General features: G+C 40.5%; 1 protein-coding gene across 1 annotated transcript; it reads right to left on the reverse strand.

The window, feature by feature from the left end:
• Positions 1-1,758: 1,758 nt before the first annotated feature.
• On the reverse strand, positions 1,759-26,224 carry LOC102453497 (uricase-like). The gene is made up of 8 exons (XM_006120287.5): positions 26,137-26,224; positions 12,354-12,572; positions 11,196-11,312; positions 10,679-10,757; positions 4,887-5,073; positions 4,253-4,376; positions 3,725-3,808; positions 1,759-2,844 (listed from the first exon to the last, which is right to left on the reverse strand). The coding sequence occupies exons 1-8, from the start codon at positions 26,164-26,166 to the stop codon at positions 2,764-2,766; spliced, it is 921 nt and encodes a 306-aa protein (XP_006120349.3). The 5' UTR covers positions 26,167-26,224; the 3' UTR covers positions 1,759-2,763.
• Positions 26,225-26,612: the final 388 nt, after the last annotated feature.

Below are 26,612 nucleotides of genomic sequence, written 5' to 3' on the forward strand. Positions count from 1 at the left end.
AAAGGTCTAGAAAATATGACCTATGAGGAAACATTGAAAGAACTGGGTTTGTTTAAACTGGAAAAGAGAAGACTCAGAGGGGATATAACAGTTTTCAAATACTTAAAAGTTTGTTACAAGGAGGAGAGTGAAAAATTATTCTCCTTAACCGCTGATGATAGAACAAGAAGCAATGAGTTTAAATTGCAGCAAGGGAGATTTAGGTTGGACATTAATAAAAACTTTCTAACTGTAAGCGTGTTTAACCATTGGAATAAATTGCCTTGAGAGATTGTGGAATCACCATCACTGGAGATATTTAAGAACAGATTAGATAAACACCTATCAGGGATGGTATAGTGTTGCTCCTGCCATGAATGCAAGAGATTAGACTCCCTTTCAGTTCTATGATTCTATGGTTATATAGTATGCATTTGTTTTAATCAGATCCATGTGCCCTCACCTCTCATTCAATAAATGGCAAATAGACAACTTTTTTAACTTTGCTTTTTATTTTCCCATTAAAAGTTACATAGATACACCAAAAGCCCATGCAGTCATTAAATTATAATGTAGAAGAATAGTAATGATCTGAAATTCTCAAGTGTAATAAAATAAACTTCAGAGAAAGAAGAAAGGAATAAAACAACACCAAGTTAAAAATACTATATACCAAGCTAACAGGTCAACTAGTGAGCAGTTCAGGCAAACAAAAGCACATATGAAACCAATTCATCTGTAAGTGTAATTTGTCCTACTGTCTTTAATGAGGTAACACATGTTGATGTGAAATAGCTGTCCTCTGATTTCTTGTGGCATTTAAAGCAACTAGATGAATTCTTTTGTGTAAGAAAGAGCGTGAGGTGCTCCTATGTTGCAATCACCCGGTTTTCCAAGCACCCATACAAGATGTGGTCCTCAATTTATAGTGCTATTCAAAGCATATGATCAGATCCAGTAGGGCAAAATAAGTCTAAATGAACTGAGTGAGGAGTATAACTGAGTGCAGTCTTCTGGGGTGAGATTTTTCAAGCATGCCTAAGTGATTTAGGCAAAAGTCCCATTGAATTTAAATGGCATTTAAGTGCTTTTAAAATCCTGCCCTTGGAAACTAAAAATAGAACTTTCAGAATCACTGGATTTGTTGCGCATGTGTTAGCTGCAGGTTGTGAGCATATAGGAATAAGATTATCTGATTTTGCTATTTAATATCTTTGCCCAAAGCTATGGCCTTTTGTGACCAAATATTTTAAACAAGTTGTAAGTAAAGTAGGTTTGTCTACCTATTTTTTCCCAATAAAGCAATAGCTCACTTCGGGTACATCTACACAGCAGGTCTAAAGTCAAATTAAGCTACTCAACTCCAGCTATGTCCATTGTGTACCTTAAGTTGAAATAGTTTAATTCGGCTCTTGGCATTGTCTACATAGCAGGAAGTCAAAGAAAGAACACTCTTCCTTCGACTTCCCTTACTCCTCATTAAATGAGAGTTACCATAAGTCAAAGTAAGAAGTCCTTCAGCTCAACATTATTTTGAAATGAAGGCTTACTGTGGGGATGCGCACTATATTATTTCAGAATAACGTCAATTATTTCAAAATAATGCTGCTGTGTAGACGTACCCTTCTTGTGTTGACTCCTGCTCCTGCCTACTCAAAAGTAACAACAAATGAAATTAAGAAGATTTCAAGAACCCCACAGACGATAGCCCGATATCTTTAAATATTTTCAATAGTTAACACAAAAGCAATTATACACCTGCAAAATCCCCACCGCTGTTTATTTGTTTAGGAATAATGTGGCAGCTGTATAATCTGGTGTAGGCAAAAAAACAGTGGTGCCTCCACAGGTACTAGATAACAGCTCTTATTGGCTGCAAACCAGGACACTGCTTCCCACAGTACCCATTGGCTGGAAACAGTAATCCATTGCCAGTGGGAGTTGTCATAGTCTGTACCTTCAAAGGTGCGGGTAAATATAGTGGTGCACACCTGCCAGGAGCTCACCCTGATGGACTGGATATAGCTCATGAGTAGGTATTTTCCCACCCCTGCTATAATCAGCACATGTATTAGTCAATTTCAGAACTATTAATATTGTAAAGACGATCTCTAGGTAGATAGAATTTTGCTTTATTTCTTCATTTCCTTGATGAAGCAAGCTAGGTTCAATTTAATTTACAGTGGAAATACAAGTAAAAATTTTGCCTTTTTAAATTTACAGTATGGGACCAGATACTCAGCTGTGTAAATTAGTGTAATCAATTGAAGTCATGCCAGTTCCACCTACAGGTTTTCTTTCATGATTATAAATTAATTTTATAATTAATATAATACAATAAATTAATGCACAAACATTAATAAATAATAATAGTTTATAGAGCCTCTTTAGGATTTTAAATGAGCAAAGCACATTATAGAGATTAACTGATTAACTGAAACTTCTATCATACACCTCAAAATAGTTCGTCTAATGACCCCGCTTTTAATATTTCTTGCTGGGATTTTCAAAGGCACCCAAGCGAATTATGTGCACAAATCCTACTGAGATCCAATGGGATTTGGAAATCTGAATTCCCCAGGCTCCTTTCAAAAACTCATTTTCTAATTTGTGAAGGCAAAAATCAAACAATAGACAAGAGTCAATGAATGGAATGGATACATTTTGTAAAGAAAGCCACATGGTAAATTAATCCTGTATGTCTGAGTGGAGCCCAAATGTTTAGGGTATCCCCTGTTGAAACGTCCATCCAATTCACTGACACTGCTTCTCATCTCTTGTATCTTAGGCTTGTTCTTCTAAGCACTTCTTCCTACGGAGTATGCACGTACAGGAACCATAGGGAGTCTCCACCGGAATCATCACCTGAATATAAATTATATACACATAAATAACTTTTCTCTAGCTAGCGTATCCATTAACCTCAGAGGTATTATAGAACTAAAATCAATATTCATAGAACCTAACAGCACTCAACACCTCATAATATCAACCCCACAGGGACACATTCCTCCTTTTGCAGAAGTCAGTAGGAAATTTGCCACAGATTAAATGAGAGCAGGAACAAATCTATATTGGCTATTCAAAGGCTAAGAGTAGTGATGGAAGGGGATCCAGACCAGGAGATAACAAGAGAACAAGGAGAAACTAATTCATTCATCTATCAAAAGTGGCAATCATAAAATCAAATAGCCTGATAATCTTCTCACGTATACTAGATTTGTATGAGTGTTACTTTTTCAGGTTGGCTCCTCAGCTGCACTGGGCAATACAAAGAGCCACAGAGGAAAAGGTGTGTAAATGTTTTACACTATCTTGCACCCTTACACTCCACAAAGTTCATGAGTTGCACCCAGTTCTCACTTCTTTTTACCTGCAACAAAATCTCAGAGGGGAGTTCTGGCAGCTGAGGGGTTCTAGAATAGTTTCATAGATACCAAACCAGAAGGGACCATGGAGATAAGGACCAAGGTCTGGCCTCCTTCTGTAACACAAGCTGTAGCACTTTCCCAAAAGAATTCCTAGAGCAGATTTAAAAAAAATCCAATATTGATTTAACAATTGTCCACAACAGAGAATCCACCATAACGCTTGATGAATTGTTCCTGTGGTTAATTTCTCTTGTTGTTAAAAATGTGCACCTTATTTCTAGTTTGAATTCATCTAGCTTCAACTTTCAGACATTGGATTGTGCCCAACCACACCAGTCCCCTAGGTAGGTTTTATATTTTAAGCATCTCCTCACCTCCTTTTCACTGGACAATCCCAGTTTCTTCAGGTCTGAGTCATAATAATGAATGTTGTTCAAGATGATTTCAACCTCCTTGAGCTGAAACCATAAAATAGGTGTCCATAGTTTGTCATACTTTAATCATGACAATATGATACATTTTCCTTTAGTTATAAATAAAAAGAGTTGATCAATCACAAAAGAAGGGTGGGCACAGAGGATAAACGAGACCCATTTTAGAAACACTGGAACATTAATCCATAGCATTCTTTCCTTTTCTTTCTGAGTCTACCCCTGTGTAGTGCTGAGTGCCCTTCCCTCCCATTACCTTCACGGAAAGTTGTCTACACCTCACTGGGTTGGCATTTTGTGAGCATTCTCAGTTTTCCAAAATGACTGGCTTGATCTTCAGGCGTTTCATATTTTCCTTAGTTTCTCTAGACCAATTAACATGTAACTCACATTGGCTCAGCTTGAACTTCTCAGTGGATTTCACAATTGTATTTATTTTATGAGCTAAATATCAAATGGTGAAGGAGATACCTGTGGAACTCTTGCCAGGATGAGCATCTGGATATCATTGACAGTCTTCTGGTAAGAGGGTGAGTATTCGCCACATTCAGGTGGCCCAGCAAATGCTTCAAGGACACTCTGGTGAACAATATCCCTTAAAAATATTGCATGAAAGTAAAGATCTAATATTACTATATAGCACAGGGTTTATATGACGCCTACTCCCCTGCCACTTTCCCCAACCTCTCCTCGGTCTAACTCCAATCCTACATTTCTGCAAATAATCTTTTTACTTAAGTTATGTAACAGATTTGGTACAACTTCAGATGTTGTGGAGTTTCTCTGTACTAAATATGAACTACCCAGATCAATCAGGAGTAATGCCAGGTTACAAAACTGACAATGTGTATCACAGTGTTATTTACAGAAGTACTGAACACTCACAACTTCAGCTGAAGTCAAAGGGAGCTGTGGGTGCTTGGCGACTGTGAAAATCAGACCCAGAGATTTTAAATAAATAGTTTTAATGATTACAAAAAGCAAACTGGGGTTGCTTTTAGGGCACAGTTTGTGCAGTGCCTACAGCATGTGGAAGATTCTTTGTTTTTAGAAGAAGTCTAGAATAATACATTTACCAGCAGATACAATTCACTTCAGTACATACCATATGCAGTCAAAGTCAATATCTTGACACTCGTCATAGCACCACTTGCAGAACAGTTCTGCGCTTAAAACTCTGTCAGTGGTCTCGGGAAGTGTGGTGTATTTGTCCCTGTGGAAACCTTCAAATCCAGACAGTCCTGTTTTCTTAAGTTTCAAATCTTTAATTCCAGAGAAAATAACTGGACGACCTGTGATCCAAACATATCAGAAGGAAACGGTGAGCTCCTATTCATGCAGGCAGATGGAAGCTCTGTGGCAGTCAGTTGCATAGCCATTCAGCATTCACCCCAGCAAGGTCAGTTCCATAGCCATACAGCATTCACTCCAAGCTGCAGTGGTTTTATTTGTGTGATACATCAGTATTGTTACAAGCTATTTTCTGCACACACTTAGGCTACGTCTACACTGCAGGGGGATCTTTTTCTGCTTGTTTTTTCAGCAGAGACTTTTCCAACATTTGGCTTGTCTCTAAAATGAGGAATACAGGGATGCCGAAAGAACGCGCTTGCTTTTTCGGAAACTTTTCTGAAACCAGTGGACACGATCCCTAGACGTGGCAGAGTATCCTGAAAAACTCTGCAGTTTAGACATAGCCTTAGGTAGCTGAGAGCCATCTTCAAAAGATCAGAAACACCCTCCTGTTCCAAATGACATTAAAGTCTGTAAGAGGATCGTAGCTTTCTCAATACCAGCCAGAAGATTTCTTGACTTTTTATTTGGAAGTTCTTTTGAATGTGAGGAAACTTAAGGAGCTAAACAAAACAAAGAATGAAGGGAGATATGATTGCTCTCTAAATACATGAGCGGGATAAACACCAGGGAGGGAGATGAGTTATTCAAGTGAAGGACCAGTATTGGTGCAATCCATATAAATCGGACAAGAAAATTTTAGGCTTGAGATTTGATGGTTTCTAATCTTCAGAGCTTTCCCAGGGGAGTAACGAGGGCAAAAAAAACCTAACTTGTTTTCAGACTGCCTTTGGTAAGTACAGGGAGGAAAGGTATGATGACATTGCATGCAACAGCATATAGGCCATTTGTAACTGCTATTAGCAAATATCTCCAATGGCCAGATATGGGATGCTAGAGGGCTCTGAACTACTACAGATAATTCTTTCCCAGGTCTTCACATACTCAGGGTCTAACTGACCATTGTGTTTGGAGTCAGGAAGGAATTTTTCCCAGGTTAGATTGGCAAAGATATTGTATATGGGGGGAGGAAAGGCTGTTCATCTTCCTCTGCTGTAGGGGGCACAAGGTCTCTTGTTAGTTTCAACTAGAGTAAATGATGGATACTCTGTAGCGGTTGTATGGAATGCGTTATTTTTCTTTGGATCAGTTTCAGCTTTTGCAGACTGAGGATGTGAACAGGGTGCTTGGAGGAGTGCGACCGACCATGTGCTCGCCGAACCCTTGCCCTTTATGGCTTATTAAATCGAGCCAAGAAGGGATGACTGGTTGGATCCAGAAGATTATTAATGCGTCTTTTCGGTCTGGGACAGTTCCTGCCAACTTGAAAGAGGCGGTGATAAAACAGTTCCTTAAGAAGCCTACCCTGGACCCATGCAATGTGAATACCTATCTTCTAGTCACTAATATTCTTTTCTTGGGCAAGGTACTTGAGCGGGTGGTGGTGTTGCAACTCCAAGCTTTCTTGGAAGAAACAGATTATCTAGATCCATTTCAGTCTGGCTTCAGGCCTAGTTTTGGAACAGAAACCACCTTGGTTGCCTTGGTAAATGACCTACGCCAAGAGACAGATGGGGGAGTGCATCCCTGTTGATTCTCTTGGACCTCTCAGTGGCTTTCAGTACCATCGATCATGATATCCTTCTGGAGCACCTGATGGAGCTGGGTATTGGAGGCACTGTTTTGCAGTGGTTCCAGTCCTACCTGTCAGGACATTCCAGAAGGTGGAGTTTGGGGGCTGCTGCTTGACCACATGGTAATTGTGCTACGTACGGGGTCCCACAACATCTTGTCCCCTGTGCTGTTTAACATTTACATGAAACCACTGGGAGAGGTCGTAAGGAGATTTAGGGGATGGTGCCATCAATATGCAGATGACACCCAACTCTATTTCTCTGTGACGTCGGGTACAGGTATGGCAGCGATCAATCTGAACCAGTATCTAGACACAGTGATGACCTGGATGAGATTGAATAGGCTGAAGCTGAATCCAGATAAGACAAGGTCTTGTGGATCAGGAAGCCATCTGTCCGGGAATGTGATGTTCTGGATGGGGTCACACTCCCCTGAAAGAACAGATAAGCAGCTTGGGATTCCTCCTCGACCCTTTTTTAACATTGAAAATCAGATTTTCTCACTAGTCATGAGTGCTTTTGGGCAGCTTTGGATGATCCGCCAGCTGCAAGCCTTCCTGAATAAGAATGACTTGGCTACAGTGATTGATGCCTGATTGGACTATTGTAATGCCCTTATGTGGGGCTGCCTTTGAAGAGTCTTTGGAAGCTTCAACTGGTCCAGAATGCAGCTCCTTGAGTGTTAACTAATACTCGTTATACAGAGCACATTATGCTAGTGCTTAGGCAGCTTCACCAGCTTCAGGTATGTTTCCAAGCACAATTCAAGGTTTTGGTTATGACTTATAAAACCCTAAATGGGTTGGGACCGGGGTATTTGAAGGACCATCTCTTCCTATACAAACTCACCCAGGGATTGAGGTCGGCTGGGGAGGTTCTGCTCCATGGTCCTCCACTTATAGAGATAAAGTTGACATCTACACAGAGAAGGGCCTTCTCAGTCTTTGCTAGGCTATGGAATTCTCTTTCCCGGGACATTCACCTGATGCCAGTGTTGGCACTGTTTTGGCACCAGGCTAAGGCCACCCTTTTTATCCATGCTTTTATTGGGGGGGGGGGGAGTGTCCCTCCTCTAGAGGTGTTTTATGTTCCCCCCCTTTGGGGTTTTGTATTTTACTTTTATATATGTATATTTATTGTGTTTTAACATTTTTGTAAGCCACCTCAAATATTTTAAATAGAGAGGCAGGGTAAAAATATTTTAAACACATAAATAAATAAAAATAACTTGGAGTCTTTAAATCAAATTGTCAGGACTTCAATAACTCAGAGGTTATGGGTCTGCTACAGGAATGGGAGAGTGAGATACGATGGACCTACAGAGTGCAGAAGATCAGACTAGATCAGTGTTTCTCAAAGTGGTCTGAAAAACCACGTTGAGATAGCTGTTAACTGGCCGTGCCGATATGTTTAATTTATCGGCACCGTGGCAACAGAGCCTTGGGGCTCCCATAGGCTCTAGTTCGCCATTTGTAGCCAAGGGAAGCCACAGGAAGCAGCAGCCCGGCCACACCACTTCCCACAGCTCCCCTTGGCTGCAAATGGCAAACCAGAGTCAATGGGAACCATGAGTCTCCGTGGCTGTAGCACTGGTAAATTAAACATACTGGAAAGGCCAGTTAGTAGCTTTCTCAAAGTGGTTTTGGTCCAAAAGAGAGTCTGTTGTTCTAAACCAGATAAGGATAAATTTCTTTCTGCTGGTAGGACTGGATAGGTCAGCGCAATGGCAGCGGGGTATAGTATTTGAAGGTTACTTACACGCTGAAAAATTATTGTGTAAAAGTGACATTTGAATAGTGCTGATGGAAAGTTTTCCATCAAAATGGTTTTTAACAGCTAATTGGGTTTTCAGCAAAATATTTTTCATGAAAACTATGCACCAGATAAAACACTGAGATTTTATTGCACCGTTTTTGCAGAAAAATACAAGTACTTTATTGTATGTTGGGGCTTTTTGAGAGGTTGTTACTATTTTGGAGGGCTGTTTAAAATTCGACATTTTTGTATAAAAACAATTTCTTGCCCATTCTAATCATGAGGTCTATTTTTATTCTTTCTCAGTGACTTTTCATAATATCTGTCATTTTGAGCTCGTTATTACAATATTGTCTGAAATCCGATGCAATGTGCTATTACTATGTTCAATATCCGTTCTTTCTTTTCAGTTGTTAAATGTTGAACCAATTAAAATAATAATTACTTTGTTTGGATCACAAAAGCTCTGTGCTTTTTAACATTCAATGTGTTGATAATGAAATATGCTTATTAAATGAAGTCTCACAGAGCTCTTCTAACTAGCAGAAGTGAAATGATAGAATGCAATAGTTCAGGGTTTCTCAACCTATGGGTCGGGACCCAAATATGGGTCGCCATTACATTTCAAAAGGGTCACCAAATGTCTCCCCAGGTGGCTCTGCCCCCTCTCTTCCCCTGTTTTTGAATTGCCTTGGGTCACCAAGTCTCCCTGAATTGTCAAAATGGGTCCCCATCTGGAAAAGGTTGGAAACCGCTGCAATAGTTGCTTAAAGTACATTTCAAAGTCTGATTAATATGCATGTAGGAGGCAAATTAAAGGCAAAGAAAATTATCTTTCAATAAAAAAGGAAATGGTTGAACTCTCTTTGGCAGGAAATCCAGAAAAAATATTAAAGAGCTGCATGATAGAGAGACTGAAAATTGAAGGTATGTCATTTTGGTGAGTTCTAGTACATGATTGGGGGGGGAGGGGAATTGTGCAAATTCTCATGGGGTGCTCAGTTCTAGCATGCCCCTTTGTTGTTCTGTATGTACAATGCACTCAGCACCTTCTCAGGTTCTTTCAATCAATTAGCCAGACTTATATTGGTTCAAAACATGTACCCCCTTAGTGGGGTCTGATAAATCTTTCTACAATATTTTAATTTACTTTACTTGGCTACCCAGGTCACTCTACTTTGGGCTCATATAAGAGTTCTGGTCAGCTCTTGTCCCTGTTCAAGGCACACTCCTGCCTCATTCCCCAAGTCCCCTTCCTTGAACTGGAGCTGTGCTTCAGATGGTCACTCCAGTATACAGGAGATACCAGCTGTCTTCCCTGGAGTTGGGTTGCAGGTTAGCCAGCTCTAGAGCCTTAGCTGCTCCCTCAGCTGGCCCTTTTCCTCCTCTATTAGTCCTCAGCCCAGAGGTTTCTGCAGGCCAAGTGAGAGAGCACAATGAAGAGAGGAGGATGAAGTAAGTGGGGATGGGGGACATAGCCACCGATAAAGAGGGTCTTCAGTTAAGGGGGTGGGGCCTCAGGTAATGGGAAGTCAAGGTGGGGCCTTGCATCAGGGGGTAGGGTGGGGCAAAGATGTCTGGGGTTTTTTGTGATTACAAAGTTGGCACCCCAGGCCTGTGGACAGAGCCTGATGCCCTTGTCATGCAGCCAGAGCCTACATCCCCATGGCCGGAGTATGTTGCCTGCCTCCCCAGGGCTGGAGCCCAACTCCACTGCCCTGGGAAGATGGGGAACCCACTAGCTGCCTGCTTTCCAACATTTGTGTCTCCAGAGGGAGACAGAGTTTATCCCCTGCTGGCAGCTCCAGGGAGGGACCGCTGTTTTGTCTCCCCTGAAATCAATGACTGTGGGAGTAATACTAATAGTCAAACTTTTAGTATTAACAATATATTAGTTTAAGCAGCCCATTTTCAGAAGACAGTTAAGTCCTGTGAAGTATTAGTGTTTTGTGAACAATTGTAATTATTACGTGTTTAGAAATATAAATCTGAGTGCCCCATTATTTGCTCACCCATGATTCTGTGAACAAGGACACAAGATCAGATCCACAGTAAAACCTTTTATATGTGCTGCTTCCTTTGTTTTAGGAATCCTTGATAATGTCCTAAGCCCTTTAGCTCCTGCTGTTCTCCTTAAACTTGTCTGTTTTTAATCAATAGAGACATTGAGGAAGAAGCAACAACGCTGCTGAAAAATTATAAATTATTTACTCACCATTCGGACTCTGTTCGACTTCACAAAAGCGAATTCCTTCAGGAACAAAGATAAAGGAGTGGACATGGGGAATGCCTTTCTACAGATTTAAAACACACTTGTAAGTAAAACTTCAGTGCACTGTAGTATAACTTTAAAAAAAATGAACTGAGAGAAACAATTATCCAGAATACACTTGAACCTCTTTAATCCAGCAATGCTGGGAAACAGGGTATGCTGAATTAAAGATTTTGCCAGGCCACGAAGGGCACTATGAGGTGGAGTATGAGAGGGATGGGGATGGACACTTACCTGGCTCCCTGCTCCCAGGTGCACATGTGGCTCTAAACCTGTGCCACTCCCAGACACTGCAGGTGAAGTGCCTAGATGCGCTGCCCTTCCCCAAGCTGGGAGAAGGGAGAGTGTCAGCACACAGAGAAGCTTCCTGTTCATATCACAGGTGTTCCCAGATTAAGGACACCCAGAGTTCAGAGCTTCAAGGGTATATGTACTGCATTGTGGTAGTATTTTTATATACCTGTTGTAGACGTCGCCATGGTAGCTCTTGAATATAAGTTTTGATGTACACCACATGAGAAAATGATGACATGAAGTGATTGCAGATATCCAGGGCAAATTGTTCTATAGTGTCAATCTAAGAAAACAAATAGCACCTTAGAGGGCACCCATTATGTAATGTATATTGACATACAGGATCAGATCACAGTACACGTGAATCAGTTTTGTGGCCGATATGAATGCCATTCAATTCTGGGTTTCTAAAGATAATGTCTGTCTAGCACCTAGGCAGCTCCTATTGCATTCTAATTTGCAATAGGAACTAAAAGTCATATTTTATCAGAGATCCCTTATGCCTTACCTAAAGGAGTATTCACACCCAGGAAAGGGCAAAGCAAGCTAGAGGCATGGGATTGAAAAAAGTCACTACAGGATCCTGACTCTCAGAAGATCTAATGTCAAAACACTCTGGGTGGGTGGTCTGATTTGAATAATAAGAATTAAAGAAGGACAAAGACTAAAGATGGGTTTTCATTAATTAGATTGAGAATATGGTACACACTATGACATAATTAGGCTATATAGAATTAGGGTGCTTAAAGACTAACTGATGGAACTAAACTGAGGGTAATGATACTTTCCTTCTTTATAAAGCACTTTAAGATCTACTGATGGAAAGTGCTATATAAGAGCTAGATATTATTATTATTTAATTTATTATTATTTTATTAAAGAGTGTACCAGCAATACTACACAAAGGTACCTGAAGACAGGTGTGAGGATAGCACTGGCTAAATTTATCAGACAAAATACTTCAGAAAACTAAAGAGGGGTCCAAATTCCAATATCTATATCCAGAATTTCATTCATACTTTTCCGAAGTTTAGGGGTATCAGACATGGGGGATCTGGCCTGATCAAATGCAAAAAGCATTCATTATAAAAGAGGTCAGCCAGCCAAGCCTAAAAGTGTCTTCAATATATAAAATATAGATTATTCAAATTTGGGCACCAAATAGTAGATGAGAGAGTGTATGTTCTATATAAAACAGAAGTACTGGAAAAAGGAAAGACACAATTTAAAATCTTGAGAGGAACTGCAGTGCCAAACTAGAAAGCAGACAGAGGAAGAAAAACAAATGAAAGAAAGTGGGCAATAGAATAGTTTAAAAGAATACCCCATTGCATTTTGCCAAAGCAATGACGATGTTCTTTATGGTGTCAGTAGGGATAACAGCAGAATTGTCTCCATGCACGTATTCATTGACAGAATCCAGTCTAATATGTACACAGGCCTCCACTTCTTTAATGTGGTGCTGCTTGCTATCTCTTCTGATACGAAGAAGCTTAATCATGTTCTTTCCATACTCAGAATTTAAGATTTCCAGATCTTCATACTGCAGTAAGAACAAATACATTTTGTTATTCAATGGAGTTACAGTGGAAGCCAGAGCCTGGCTGAGCAGGATCAAACACCTATTTCTTTATCAATTATTTTTATTTTTGTGGTTACCTGTGGTACTTAAAACAAGTGAGGTAATGGTGAAGGTGTGAAATATTGGCAGGAAGAAAGAAACCATTTTAAGGAGATACTATTATTAGTGGTATTTAACATTTATATTGCAGTAATGCCTAAAGACTTCAACTACAGTGGACTCTCTTGTGCTGGGCACTATACAAACATCAAAGGTAAATGGTCTATAGTATGGAACAAATGTTGTTTGAAAAAGGGAAATATAATATGCCACTACAGATGTTGGGTCTGATGCACCACTGTGTTGTTCCTCATATATATAGTCTGTGATTCCACAGAAATCAGTGGTAAGCTGAAATCAGTGGAGTTATACCAACATAAAAGGTGGATTACAACACTGCTGAGTGAAGCCCATTATTAATTATTATTATTTTATTTGATTACTACTACTATGATAGGGCCCAGAATCCTCACTCATAGAACAGAATCTCATTATAGCGACCATTGTGGGGGGAAAAAGACAACCCCTACCCCCAAAGAACTTACAATTTAGTGTGAACTAAAAGAAAAAAAACAGTCAATTAATACAGCAAATGGGGGAGAACAAGGAAACAGTCAGACTGTGATGGAGTGTACAAACCCCACTGGCCTGGAAGGGTTTAAGGAGAGTATTGGGCTCAGATAGCCCTGCCCCTCCAGCCTTTCATGCACCAACCAGCAACAGGACTGAAAAAGGAACATACCAACTCAGGACGGGGAAGCTGTGAAGGAAGACAGACCTACCTGGAAGGCTCCTTACAGACATGCCAAAAAAGTCCCACTAACGGAATAGGGCTATATGTGGGGTTTGGTTTAGTTTTTTTCCCCTTTTTAGCTTATCTGGGGCAGGAAACTGAGAGAGTAAAGTACTGGGATGAAGTGATACAGGAAGGGTATCTCAGAGAGCACCCTGGGAAGTCAAATGTTGTTTGCCCTCCTGGTGCCCTAGAATGCAATGACTGGGCAGGCCCTGTCTCCTTTACCATTGCTTCCACTACTGGTTGGATTTTGACCACTAGGCCACACAGCCCCATGAGGACTCTATTATAGAGACAAAAGAGATATTATGTCTCTCTTAGCACATTGCTCCAATGTCTGAATAATTAGGACTCCAGATTGCAAATCTGAGGGCTTCTCTACATGGCTCCTTCATGTGCAATATTGGGGTTTGAGTTGCTAGCATGAACTAAAAGGTACCTATTTCACATTAACATATTCCTGTCTGAAACAGAACTATGTGACTTCACAGAATTTGCTGGAGTGATTCTGGATTTGTTTCCCTGTAGATGAGATATAATACAATAATCTGTCTCTCATGTTGGAAAGCCAAGCCACAACATTGGCTCAGCTCTGCACTAACATTTTCTGGTTTGTCCTTGGAAATTCATTAATTCAACCAGCCAAAAGTAGTCAAGATCCTTTTAAACCTCTTCCCATATTTGTAAAATAACAAAATATAAGCAGAAATACTAGGGTGCTGCGTTATTTCAAAGCTACTAGTTCTTGGAACCCATTTAGAATCCTAGAATCAGAGAATACTAGAACTGGAAGGGATCTCAAAAGATCATCAAATCCAATCCCTTGCCCTCACAGCAGGATCAAGCACCATCTAGATCATCCCTGATAGATGTCTATCCCACCTGCTCTTAAATATTTCTAGTGATGGAGATTCCATTTATTTCTTCTACATGGGTTTTCTTTAACTTAGTTCACTGTTTTCTAGTTGGCACTTTTCCCCAGTTACCTTTTAAAATATGTTTATGACTTGCAGTACCTACTAAAATTTCTAGTAGCAACCCAACTAAGTATGTAAAAGAACATATTATAATTATTATTAAAAACAACAAATGGTTGTTTAAAGACTAACAAAACACGTAGATGGTATTATGAATTTTCATTGGCACAGCCCATTTCTTCAGATGACTGGCTTATCTGCAGCACTGGGGAGTAATTACTTTGAATTACTCTGGGGAGTAGTTATTTTGAAATAGCAGCAGTAGAGCAATAACACTAAGGCTGTGTCTACATTGGCATGATTTTGCTCAAAAGCACCCGCTTTTGCGCAAAAACTTGCTGCCTGTCTACACTGGCGGGGAGTTCTTGCATAAGAACACTGACGTTCTAATGTGTGAAATCAGTGCTTCTTGAGCAAGAACTATGATGCTCCTGCTCAGGAATAAGCCCTCTTGTGCAACTGTTCTTGCGCAAGAGGCCAGTGTAGACAGGCAACATGAATTCCTTGCGCAAGAAAGCCCGATGGCTAAAATGGCCTTCAGAGCTTTCTTGCGCAAGAGAACATCTACACTGGCACGGATGCTTTTGCGCAAAAGCACATCTCTTGCACAAAAGCACATGCCAGTGTAGACATTCTCTTGCGCAAATACTTTAACGCAAAAACTCGTGCGTTAAAAGTATTTGCGCAAAATCTTGCCAATGTAGATGTAGCCTAACACTATTTAGAAATAAACATTATTCCTCAAGAAAAGCAAATTTTAGGGAGTACAAATTTTGAAATAACCAGCCCGTTATTTCAAAATAACGAGAGGGTAGTGTGGATGCTTCATTTAATATTTCAAAATAAGGGGGGTTATTTCAAAATAATTCCCTAGTGTAGACCAGAGATTTGAGGGCCTAACAATGGGGAGAGTTCTGCACTCCAGGTGGTGTCAAATGCAAAACTGCACTCTATGTAGCTTTGTCTAGTCCTCAGTGAAATGAGTTTGAAAATAAGATTTTTAAATGAAAAATAAACAGCATAGGTGCTAGAACTAAGGAGCACAGGGAGTGGAGGAAGTGCTGCAGCACCCGCTGGCTGGAAGTGGTATCCATTATAAACAGAGTTTATAGTTTGGTTCAATGGCTTTCAGCACTTTCTCTATAAAAATGGTTCCAGAACCCTGATAAGTAGTAATAAGTGAATTAAAGTAGAACAGAAAACCTGAAGACTTTCTGTTCTTGACTTGTGTGTATAAGAGCCCAATCCTACAAAGAAGAGCAGCAGCATTTATTATCATTAAGTAGTGTTATGGGAGTGGAAGGTGTTTAACACCTCCCAACAGCTGCTCAGAGGATTGTGAGATTAAGCTCTCACAAAGTTTAAGGCTCTCAAAACTGCTCAGAACTGAAGCAGTTCAGCAATATATTTTCATTGCCATGACAAAATTTAACAAAATTGAAAAATGTGATTGTGGCATAAGTTTTCATGTTTTTGACAGAAAACTGAAGTTCCCAGTGGTCAAAAAATTATCACACAAACACAATACCTCCCTCCCACAAATGAATACATAAATAAAAAAATCTGAGTTTGGGGATTTTATGAAAACCAGAAAAAAATCATGAAAACTGAAATTTTCTCTCAAAAAAATGCCATTTTGTCAAACGAATGCTTTTTGTTGCCAAAAAGATGTTTCAGTGACATATTTCAAGCTACTGTACTCACCAACCTGAACTCCATGGAAGTCATTAAAGAAACAAAGTGGGTGAAGTAATATCTTTTATTGGACCAGCTTCTGTTGATGAGACATACTTTTGAGCCACATAGAGCTCTTCTTCAGGTCTGAGAAATGAACTCCAAACAGTAAAATGCAATGTGGATTGTTTAGCAGAGGGGTCAGCAACCTTTCTGAAGTGGCATGCCAAGATTTAACCCTCCTACCCTGGGCCACGCCGCTTTCCTGGAAGGTGGGAGGATAGGCTCTCTTCACCATGCGCCCCGCCTGGTCTCCTATCCTGGGCTCCTCTCCAGCTTTTCCTGTGATGCTTTCACAGTTTCACTTTTTTTTATGTGAAGTGATTAATATTAAACATAAAATAAGTAAAAATAAAAAGAGAAACCCAAAATAAACACCCTAAATCCCTTAGTCAATAGTAAAGCAACTAAAACAATAACAATTATCATGAAAATAAAAATAATTATAGGTATTCCTATAAAATATATAAAATAATTCTTACTTAAAATCTTTTAAAGGCTCTAAAAAGGCTACCAGCTAGATGGTTTAAAAACAAAAACCAACCTAGCATGCGCGCACACGCATACAAAATCAATAAAAAACAATAAAGCCCAACTATTAAATTCCTATTCAAAATACGAATATGGATGGTTAACATCACCCTTCCTGGGTGATACTGACTACTTATGGTCAGTGGGCTGCTCCAGCTCTGTGGGGCCTGGCACACCACAGGCAGGGAAGCTCCTGCTTGGCAGTTCCCGGCTAGGGCCACTGCTACCTGATGCTTTGGCCCCGGCCAGAGACATTAGATCAGCTGCCATCCAACATACAGCCTCCATACGCATGGGGGAGGGGGCGGTTGAGCTCTTGCCACGTGCCACTCTAAGTCGGCTCACATGCCACTTATGGCACACAGGTTGTAGGCTGCCAACCTCTAATTTAGCACATATTGTGAGGGACTCTCAACCAGCACCAAGAGAACTAGGTCTAACAAAAGAAATTACATCAGCCACCTTTTCTGTCTACTATCCCAATCCCAACATGGCTACAACTAAACTGCACAGTAGAAATGGCAGTGAAGGGCAAGCAGTACCTTACAGCACTGGCTTTCATTGTATATGAAACATTCCTCATTGCCTTAATTTTTCTATGTCTATTCAAACTGTTCAGCTCTGTCATGATTGCTTTGATTTGCTCTGTGGTATCACAGACAGGGTATGTCTACACTACCCTCCTAGTTCGAACTAGGAGGGTAATGTATGCATACCGCACTTGCTAATGAAGCCCGGGATTTGAATTTCCCGGGCTTCATTAGCATAAGCGGGGAGCCGCCATTTTAAAATCCCTGCTGCTTCGAACCCCGTGTGGCGCGGCTACACGGGGCTCGAACTAGGTAGTTCGGACTAGGGTGCCTATTCCGAACTACCGGTACACCTCGTTTCACGAGGAGTAACGGTAGTTCGGAATAGGACCCTAGTCCGAACTACCTAGTTCGAGCCCCGTGTAGCCGCGCTACACGGGGTTCGAAGCAGCGGGGATTTAAAAATGGCGGCTCCCCGCTTATGCTAATGAAGCCCGGGAAATTCAAATCCCGGGCTTCATTAGCAAGTGCGGTATGCATACATTACCCCGCTAGTTCGAACTAGCGGGGTAGTGTAGACATACCCACAGTTATTATTGCAGATCATTGTGGTGATAGCTGAAAGGGATAAAACTGAACAAGGCAAGAGAAATGCACTTTTGAAAACAACTTCTCATTTAAAATCTGGTACTTGCTCATTCTGTGCAGCTGACAAATTCCAAATGACTGCCCAGTCTTTAGAGTTGCTATGCTTTGCTGTTACTTAGTTCCGCCATTGTACCTGTGTGCAACTGAAACTTCCAGCAGAAATTAAGATGGCAACCAAGAGTAGATTAAGAACATAAACAGAGACATTTTGGAATGTTAAAGCATTAAAAAGGTGAATCAGAAAACTGTAATGCACATCAATCAATGTTTTCATCTTTTCTTTAGTTGTAGCCTTTCAACTATATGTCTGAAGAGTGAAATGTAGATTATTGAAAATGGATTGGATTTCTTTGTAAGTATGTATATCATTGCATTTTGACTACTGCAAACGATCATTGCTTTACAAAGCACTAATTTCTTATTATGAAAGTGAGCATGCTAGCTGTGTTCTTATGGCAAGCTCCATGCATCAGGTGCCATTATAGCAACATTGGCAGCAACCAGGTTACAGTGAGCTATTGTAAGAGTGGATCTTCCCTGCTAGGAAACATGGTTGAATGTAGGAAAACTGGGAGCCTTCATTATTATTTCAGTCTTAGGCCCATGGCACGAGCTGACCCCCTTCCTTGCCAGTATCAGCTCAATGCCAAGAATTGATGGGACACTGAAACTGAACCACCTTCTCGATATATCCATGATGAGGCATGTTGACAAGCAATATGGAAAGTTTCAGTGTGTGGGAAAGTTTGATTTTAGCATGCAGTTACATCCCTCTCTTCCTTCTAAATCATACAGCAAGCATGTATTTGCAGTTCTTATTTCCATTCCCCAATATAGCCTGATATTTAAATAATATCCTCAGTGAGTGGTCCAGAGTACTTCATAAGCAAAGAGGACACTCAACTTTGTTTCTAGTTATCTTATTACTTGACTTCCTCTTTGATTTCCATCTTCTTATAAATTTTTTTTCTTGGCTCTATTAATTCCTATTTTTGGTGATCACTTTCTTCTAGCTTTAGGGGGTAGCCAAGTTAGTCTGTACAGGATAAACTTAAAAAACAACAAATGGTCTGGTAGCACTTTATAGATTAACAAAACATGTAAATGGTATCATGAGCTCTCGTGGGCACAGCCCACTTCTTCAGCTGCCACCATCTTGGATTTCTTCAACTCAATCTGCTTTGCAGGTTTGCTGTCTTGTGAATTCCTCTACCACAACTTCATCCTCAGATAGTGTCTTTATGTGAAGTACCCATCTGAGAATTAAGAGAGGTTTGAGGGGATTTGTGGGGCTCTAGGAAACAATGATGTCTGCTAATTATGCCAGCTTCAACACAGAGCTAAAGACTAAAGCAGTCATTCAGCTCTGATAACTTAATTCCTCCCCCTGCTCTGCCCACCTCTTCTGTTTTTTCTGTCACACTTACTTGTTTTATCTTTTTTATACTTAGGTTGAAAGCTCATTGGAGCAGGGTTTGTAACATCTAGAACAATCAGATCTCATTCTGTGTGGATGCTTGGGAGTTTAAAATAATATACATAAATAATAATTAATGCACAGCTGTCTGCAATAAAGTACTCAAAGAAAGTAGTCCAAACAACCATGTGGGCACGTATTTATGGAAACATATATTGATGTTTAGTTCATCAGGGATATCCATGTCAATGAACGACTGATGACAATACAGAATATTACAGTTTGAAGATTAAACAGTCTGGGCTCGTCTACATTGGCCCCTTTTCCGGAAGGGGCATGTTAATTTCAGCCATCGTAGTAGGGAAATCCGCGGGGGATTTAAATATCCCCCGCGGCATTTAAATAAAAATGTCCGCCGCTTTTTTCCGGCTTTTAGAAAAGCTGGAAAAGAGCGTCTACACTTGGCCCCGATCCTCCGGAAAAAGCGCCCTTGGCAGTATCTCCACAGTGGGAGGCCAATGGGCGCAAACACTCCCATTGGCTTCCCTTACTCCTTGCAAAAACAGGAGTACTGGACACCTATGGAGGTGCCCACTGAATTCGATTAAGAACGTCTTCACTAGACTTGCTAAATCAAACTCCAGAAAATCGATCACAGCAGCAGCAATCTTATGTGGAGTGGAGACAAGGCCTTAGACATGGCTGCAGCCCGCAAGAATTCACAGTAAAAAGCACTAGTATGATGTTAGGGTGAGTTCTCAGGAACTCCAGCCATAAAACAGAGATCTGTTGCAAAATTTGGCAGTTGCTGGCAAATACAAGGTATTTGAAAGCAGGAATTTACTTTACCTGAGGGTTAAAAATTTGGGAGATTTGCCAGTCTACAAAAATCCAACCTGAGATGGTACTAGTGCAATTAAAGACAGTACAAGGAAATTCTTACTACCAGTGAGATAATTAATAATCACCCACCTACAAAATAGGCCATGACATGGGACCTGGGTGACAAAAAGGTGTTGGACCAAAGCCATCTTCCAGCACTAGTAGTGAGTCCCTGGGGCTAACCTACCACTACCCAATGCATCTGAAAGTGAGTCTGAAGAGGAGAACACTGCTATGGTATGTCCTAGAATGGAGATCAGCTTCTGGCTTCAATCTGCTGAAGTCTGTGAAAGCTCCACTTCTTCATTCCTAAATTGTACAACGGATGCTTTAGGCCCATTGCTGGCAAATACATGTCACTAATGACACCAACCTGGAGTAAGAAGTATGTCCAGTCAGTGCTTCCAGACATCTTTGGAGAGAGAGAGGAATCAGATAACCCAGGTAGGTTGTCCAACAGTGAGGGCAAACAGGTGGAAGGTGCCTGGGTGGTACTAGACCCTCTGGTACTAGAAAAGGAGAGGCATGGCCTTTGCCCAAAAAGAATCAATCCCCCAGTCCCAGGAACGCCCATTCTCAATAGGCATGACAGGGTTATCTGACCAGTAAACAGGCTAATTTATGGTGCTCCTGGAGAGGCTAATGAAGAACTGATACACTTAGCTCATGGGCTTATGGCAACAATAGAAGGTTTCTTGAGACCCTATGAGGAGAACTAGTGGGCCTGATATAACATGGAGTGCAACTGGCCAGGATGACAAATTCTCAGCTGTGGGGAGAATGTAAGCAGGGTCTGAATGTGCTCTCCCCAGACATCTGGTGATGACCTGGGGGAAAAGACTTCAGGAGCAGACCATATTTACATAGTAGACACACCTACTCTGGCTAGGTGTCAGCAGATGGAGCTTCTCTACCAAACTGATCGCTCTGATGCTCAGCTTGTACCTCTTGTTTCAGATGCCTCCTGTTTCAGATGCTGTGTCATAGTGTTCAGCAACCAGGATTCACACTACCACTTGAACTGTTGTCTGACCGTTTACCCCAAAAGTTAGTCTTTGCAACAAGACACTCAAAGGGTAAATTTTAATTTGTTCTTCATAAGCTTATAATAATGACACTCAAAAGTATAAGATGCTTCCCGGAAGACATATAAGACACAGCCCCTATCCCTATGGGGTTTATAATGTATATTTTAGATATGACACGATGAGTAATGGTGACAAAGAAAGGGTGACAAAGAAAGGGTGACAAAGAAAGGGTGAGTGTTGCAGCAATACGATTATGTGTATGCTTGGTTTATGTATCACACATTTTTGTGGTATAGAAACAGGTGCAGCTACAATTCTGGTTCACTTTGATTTGAAGTAGCTTAATTGGGTTTTGCTTTCATTGTGTATATTTTCATGACAAAGGAAAAGTATCTACTATCAACATAAAATGGGCAAGCATTAAGAAACGATAGATATCTCAGTCTCTTCATTTTCCTAAAGAGTAATATCATCCATAAGAAAAATTCTATGGATCTTTTAAAAGGATGGGATCTTAGGCAACCAGAGTGAAACTTAAGTTGCACTTCATTTATTCAGAAAGCAAGTACATATTATCAGCCATCTACATTTAAAATAACTACATTTTTTTAAAAATTACACGTACATTTTTCTTTTAAAATCTACCACTCTGTCAAGAAGTTTAACACTTGAATGCAAAGATATCTGCTGATCTAGTGATTTTTTTATCCCAATTTTATTCTGCTTCTGCTGCCTACCTCTTCCAGTGCTCTGAAGTGAAAGTTCTGCTCTAGAGAAGAAACCCAGTAAGATCTTTTTTGTGCTTGAGGATCCATTTAAGATGAGGCTGCTGCTCCAAGAAGGCTCCTGCTTCAGAACCATGGCCGGGGAGGGTGGGGGGAGGGAGAGCTAATTGTCTAACCCCTCTTCTGGAAACCCTAAAGCCCCCTTCTCCTTGGTGACCAGGTGTGTCTGCAGGAGACTCCCCAATGGCTGTTCTGGCACTGGGGCACTGTCCCACTCAGACAAAATGGGGAAATTAAAATAAACTAAAGCTGTTTGCAAAGGGAGCAGAAGATGTAAAAATCAGACACAATAAGGCAGTTCCTTAGTTGGGGTGAACTGCTATGACAGTTTACACCTGCTGAGGATCTGCCCCACCATGCCCGATACAAACTCATAATAATAGGAAATGTAAAGTCACCTCATAGTGCACACCTTCTTCTCAACCTCCTCCATTACCAAGTAATGGGTTCCACTCTGCTTGACTGGGGTTACAGTGAGAGAGGATTATTTTTGAAGAGACAAATAAATGTTAATTCTTTTGCCTTTGTATTCTCCTCAAGGATACACACTTAAATCCCAATGTTTAAACAAGGAGGGAAAAAACAACTTTGTGGTAGCCCTTTCTTTAAATATTAGGATCACATCACTGGAGTCTTATGACATTCCATAATTATCCCAAGAAACTCCTACACCCATATATTAGTTTATATGAACTATTGTGTGTATAGGATTATTCCTTTATTTTCAAGTATTGAGAAAAAATACCTCTACTCAGCCCCCTAATTGCATTCTAAGGCATGAAGCCATCTGCGTCCGTGATGAAACATGCCAGAGCTGGAGGTCCAGCATTGTTAGCTGTCTGCCATGATCTGTGAGATGCCTCACTGAAAGAAATCAGTGTAAGCATGACTGTGTTGACGGCATGTTTTCAACACAATCTTTCCATAACAACAGAGCTAACAACCGAACTCCACAGATACAGATAGAAAATGACAAACAGAGAAGTTAAAAAATAAACTAAAAACACAAGGAAAAGTGTGGCAAAATCTAGACTAAAGAGCAGATTCCATTCAATATACTGTGATCCTATGTTGGAATGTCATGACTTGGATACCTCAATGATTAGGTATTTTATAAATACCCAGATTATACACTAGGTTCAATATGTTTTAAACACAGTAACCTGTATCTTCAAGGTCAGAATGGATAAAGAAATTGGTCCTTCCAGTTTCTCAACAATCCATCCTCAGATCCTTTTGCAACATACTACATATCTGCTCAAGGATCAACCAAAGACATTTAAAAAGTGACAGCTATAGATAAGCTACATTTTATACCCTTTTCATTTTAAATAGGATGCATTGTTCAGTATATATATTTTCCATAGCTTTTAATCCATTCACTAAGAACAAAACTCTTTCTGTACTTATATTTAAATATATGAAGTATATTTTATGAGGTATATTTGATATGTTAATTATTTTTAAGAATGAGTTAGTAAAATATTGAAAATTATATAAGAGAATATTATTGAGAAAAGACTGATGCATAATGTAAGTGATGTCAGTGACTTCTATTGATTTTAGTATTACTTCATTGGCTTTAAAATTTTGCTGATCTTAGATTTGCACAAGAGATGTTTAGGGAAGATTCTGAGACCTGCGAAAGATAAGTAAAAGTAAGGAATGTTCTTCCTTCCGACTGACCACTTTGTAGTGCTAGAACAATATTCAAACTGTGCAGCCTTATAAGAGCAGAATACGATCCTCTCTGAGTCCAGGACCATTCAAATTTGTATGTGATTGGTCCAACAATAATTCACAGCAGTAGGAATCCAAATTGGAGAAGCGAATTGAGATATGTGAGAAGAGGGGGTGTTGTTTGAGTTTTAAGTTGTGTAGGAGACCTTTTACAGTACTGAAACTTCACTGAAGTGTGATGCAACTCATTTGAAGAGACATTCCTTTCTTAAACTCCAACTTGGCCTCCATCCCAGGCTGATCCTTTGATAACTTGCATTTCAAAAACCTCAGATTGTTGTTGGGGTATTTAAACCCAGAGTTTGTTTCACACACCTCTCTGGTGCCACCCTTCTCTGTGTTGTAAGTTAATATTTATATCTCTTCCACATAGCTTTGCAAATAGATGTGCTCATGCATTGGTCTGATTGTTCTCAGGATCTGTGCTCAGGTACCCTGGTATCGGTGCATTAGAAATGCCTAGATTGGATCAGAATAAATTTAAAGTTTCCTCTGCCCAGGAATCTTGTCCTTCTCTGTCATACAGGCCCAGTAACTGGCATGCAGAGTTCAGGTGAGATTTGTATCTTTCCCCTCGCACCTGCACACTTTCCAATCCATATGATCACCCTCACTCTGAAAGCAAATGGGATCTTCAAGGATTGAGAAATGGACCATTTTGTTTTAGCACTTGAATGGTGAGGTAGAGGAAGTGGCAGATATAGGGCAGGGCGAGCGGGGCAGCTGACCCGGGCCCGGCACTTCGAGGCCCTGTGCATGTGCAGTGGCACCATGGCACATGCGCTGTGTCAAAGGCGGGCCCCGCAAAACCCTCATCCACCCCTGGGTAGAGGGCAGAGAGAGAGAGAGCATGGTACAGTGTATAAATGCAGTTCTGCTCTGTCCCTGCAGGGGTCACTATGTACAGGGGAGAGCAATTACTACAATTGTTCCCAGCTGCCAGAGGGCCCTGCTTCCCCTTTTTGCTGCAGTCACCTGTGCAAGAAGACAAGGGATTAGGAAAATGGAAATGAAGAGGAGAACTCTGGTGGTGACAACTGGAAGAGGAGAGAGCAAGTCAGGGAAACAAAGGCCCCAAGGCAGGAAGAGAGAAAACAACTGACTGAGAGAGAGAAAGAAACAAGAGGAAAGAAATGAAGTTATAGGACACAGAAGTGAATGGGCAAGTAGCAGTGAAGGCAGGGAATGGAGGTGAGGGAGACACTGAGGATAGAAGGACAATGTGAGAACAGAAAACCCAAGATGTGGGGGGGAGGGGAGGACAAGATGGGGGGGAGGCCCTTAGTGGTGGGGAAAGAGGACGGAAGGAAGAAATAGGGGAACAGGGCCTTGAGAAAATAGAAAATGGAGAGAGAAAGTGCTTTAGGAGTTGGAGTACAGATGGGCAGAAGATGTACAGAGAATCCTAGAGGTGGAGGGAGGTGGGAGAGGTTAGAGACTGTGGGCAGAATAGAAAAAAAAGAGAAACAATTTGCTCTTGCTGTTTATCACACTTCCCTTCTGTGTAACACAATGTGCTTTACAAAGGTGATTAAGCATCATTCCCCCAATCCCTCTATTTTAAAAATGGGGTAACTCAGGTAGAATGAGATTACAATGAAAGGCATAAAATGAAGTAAATTTGTCCTGGTTACAAACAGATTCAGGGACAGAACCCAGACATCTCCACTTGAGTGTCTTTGAAAAAGAGAATAAATTTAACACAGAACTAAATACAGAAATAAATACACGTAAAAAATGTAAGATCAGAGAAAATGAATCTGTAAGGAAAAAACTATACCTACACAGTGAGGAAAAATAAATTGAGATAGAGATGAAACCATTTAGCCCTCCAAATTTTTTCTGTATCTGCAAGCATCGGTGAAAAGTGAACTTAAAAGATTAATGAATATGCTTAAACCAGCAGAATGGTTTTATAAACATCCCAATGACAACAGCTGATTTTAAACTAATAATTTCCCAGCAGCATTTGCAATCCAAACATTACAGCACAGAGCCTGAAAATGAAAGTAACTTCATTCATTTCCATTGTCCAAGCTGAGAAAAATGCACAAAATAAATAACAAGCAGAAATAACAAGCAAGTTGGATTCTTCACATTCTTTCATTTGGGTGTTATTGGCAAATGCCTTTGTTTACATGAGGTGGCTTTTTTAGTTTACAGATAAAAAATCAAAATTATCTTACAAACTCCTTGACTTAGAAGTTGTACCTTATTTCATCTTACCCTCCAAAAGGACACCTTCTTTTCCACTCGGTTTTAGATGCTAAATAGGTCATATTTAATTCCCAGTGATCTCTGCTAGACTGATTTGACAGCTTTAAAATAAATAGGTGAACACAAAAATATTCCTTAACATTTAACATCACTGTATCTTATTGCTTTGAGATAAAATTCATATCTCTTGTTAAAACTTACTCGCTGCTGAAACACTGGTGGCCGCTCCATTGTTACCTCCAAGTCTTAGATGGCTGAGAAGAGTAATACCAGCTACAGCAGCTGCCGCTCTATAAAATGTGTCATCTTAATGTCAGAGGAGGAGCAATGGTTGTGGGGCTGGCCTCAAAATGCAAATATTTCACAATTTACTGAGCAGCACATCTATTTTTTTTCTGCCCTGGCAAAAATTTTAATGAAGGAAACTGTCTATGACAAAAAAGAAAGCCACAGCTAATAGACATGGGGAATGATCCTGATCTCGAACCCATTGAACTCAATGGGAGTTTATCCTCCACTTAAATGGGAGCAGCATTTCAAAGACAAAGCAATCACCAAAATAAAAATCTGAAGGTAAAATCCTAACTCTGTTGGTGTCTATGGCACAAGCTAAGGGATGAACAATGTTTGTCCCCAGCAGTGGGAGACATCCACTCATCCTCATCAATCCTGTGTTG

The sequence above is a fragment of the Pelodiscus sinensis genome, chromosome 9 (genome assembly GCF_052426305.1).
Source record: "Pelodiscus sinensis isolate ZL-2025 chromosome 9, ASM5242630v1, whole genome shotgun sequence".
Lineage (NCBI taxonomy): Eukaryota > Metazoa > Chordata > Testudines > Trionychidae > Pelodiscus > Pelodiscus sinensis.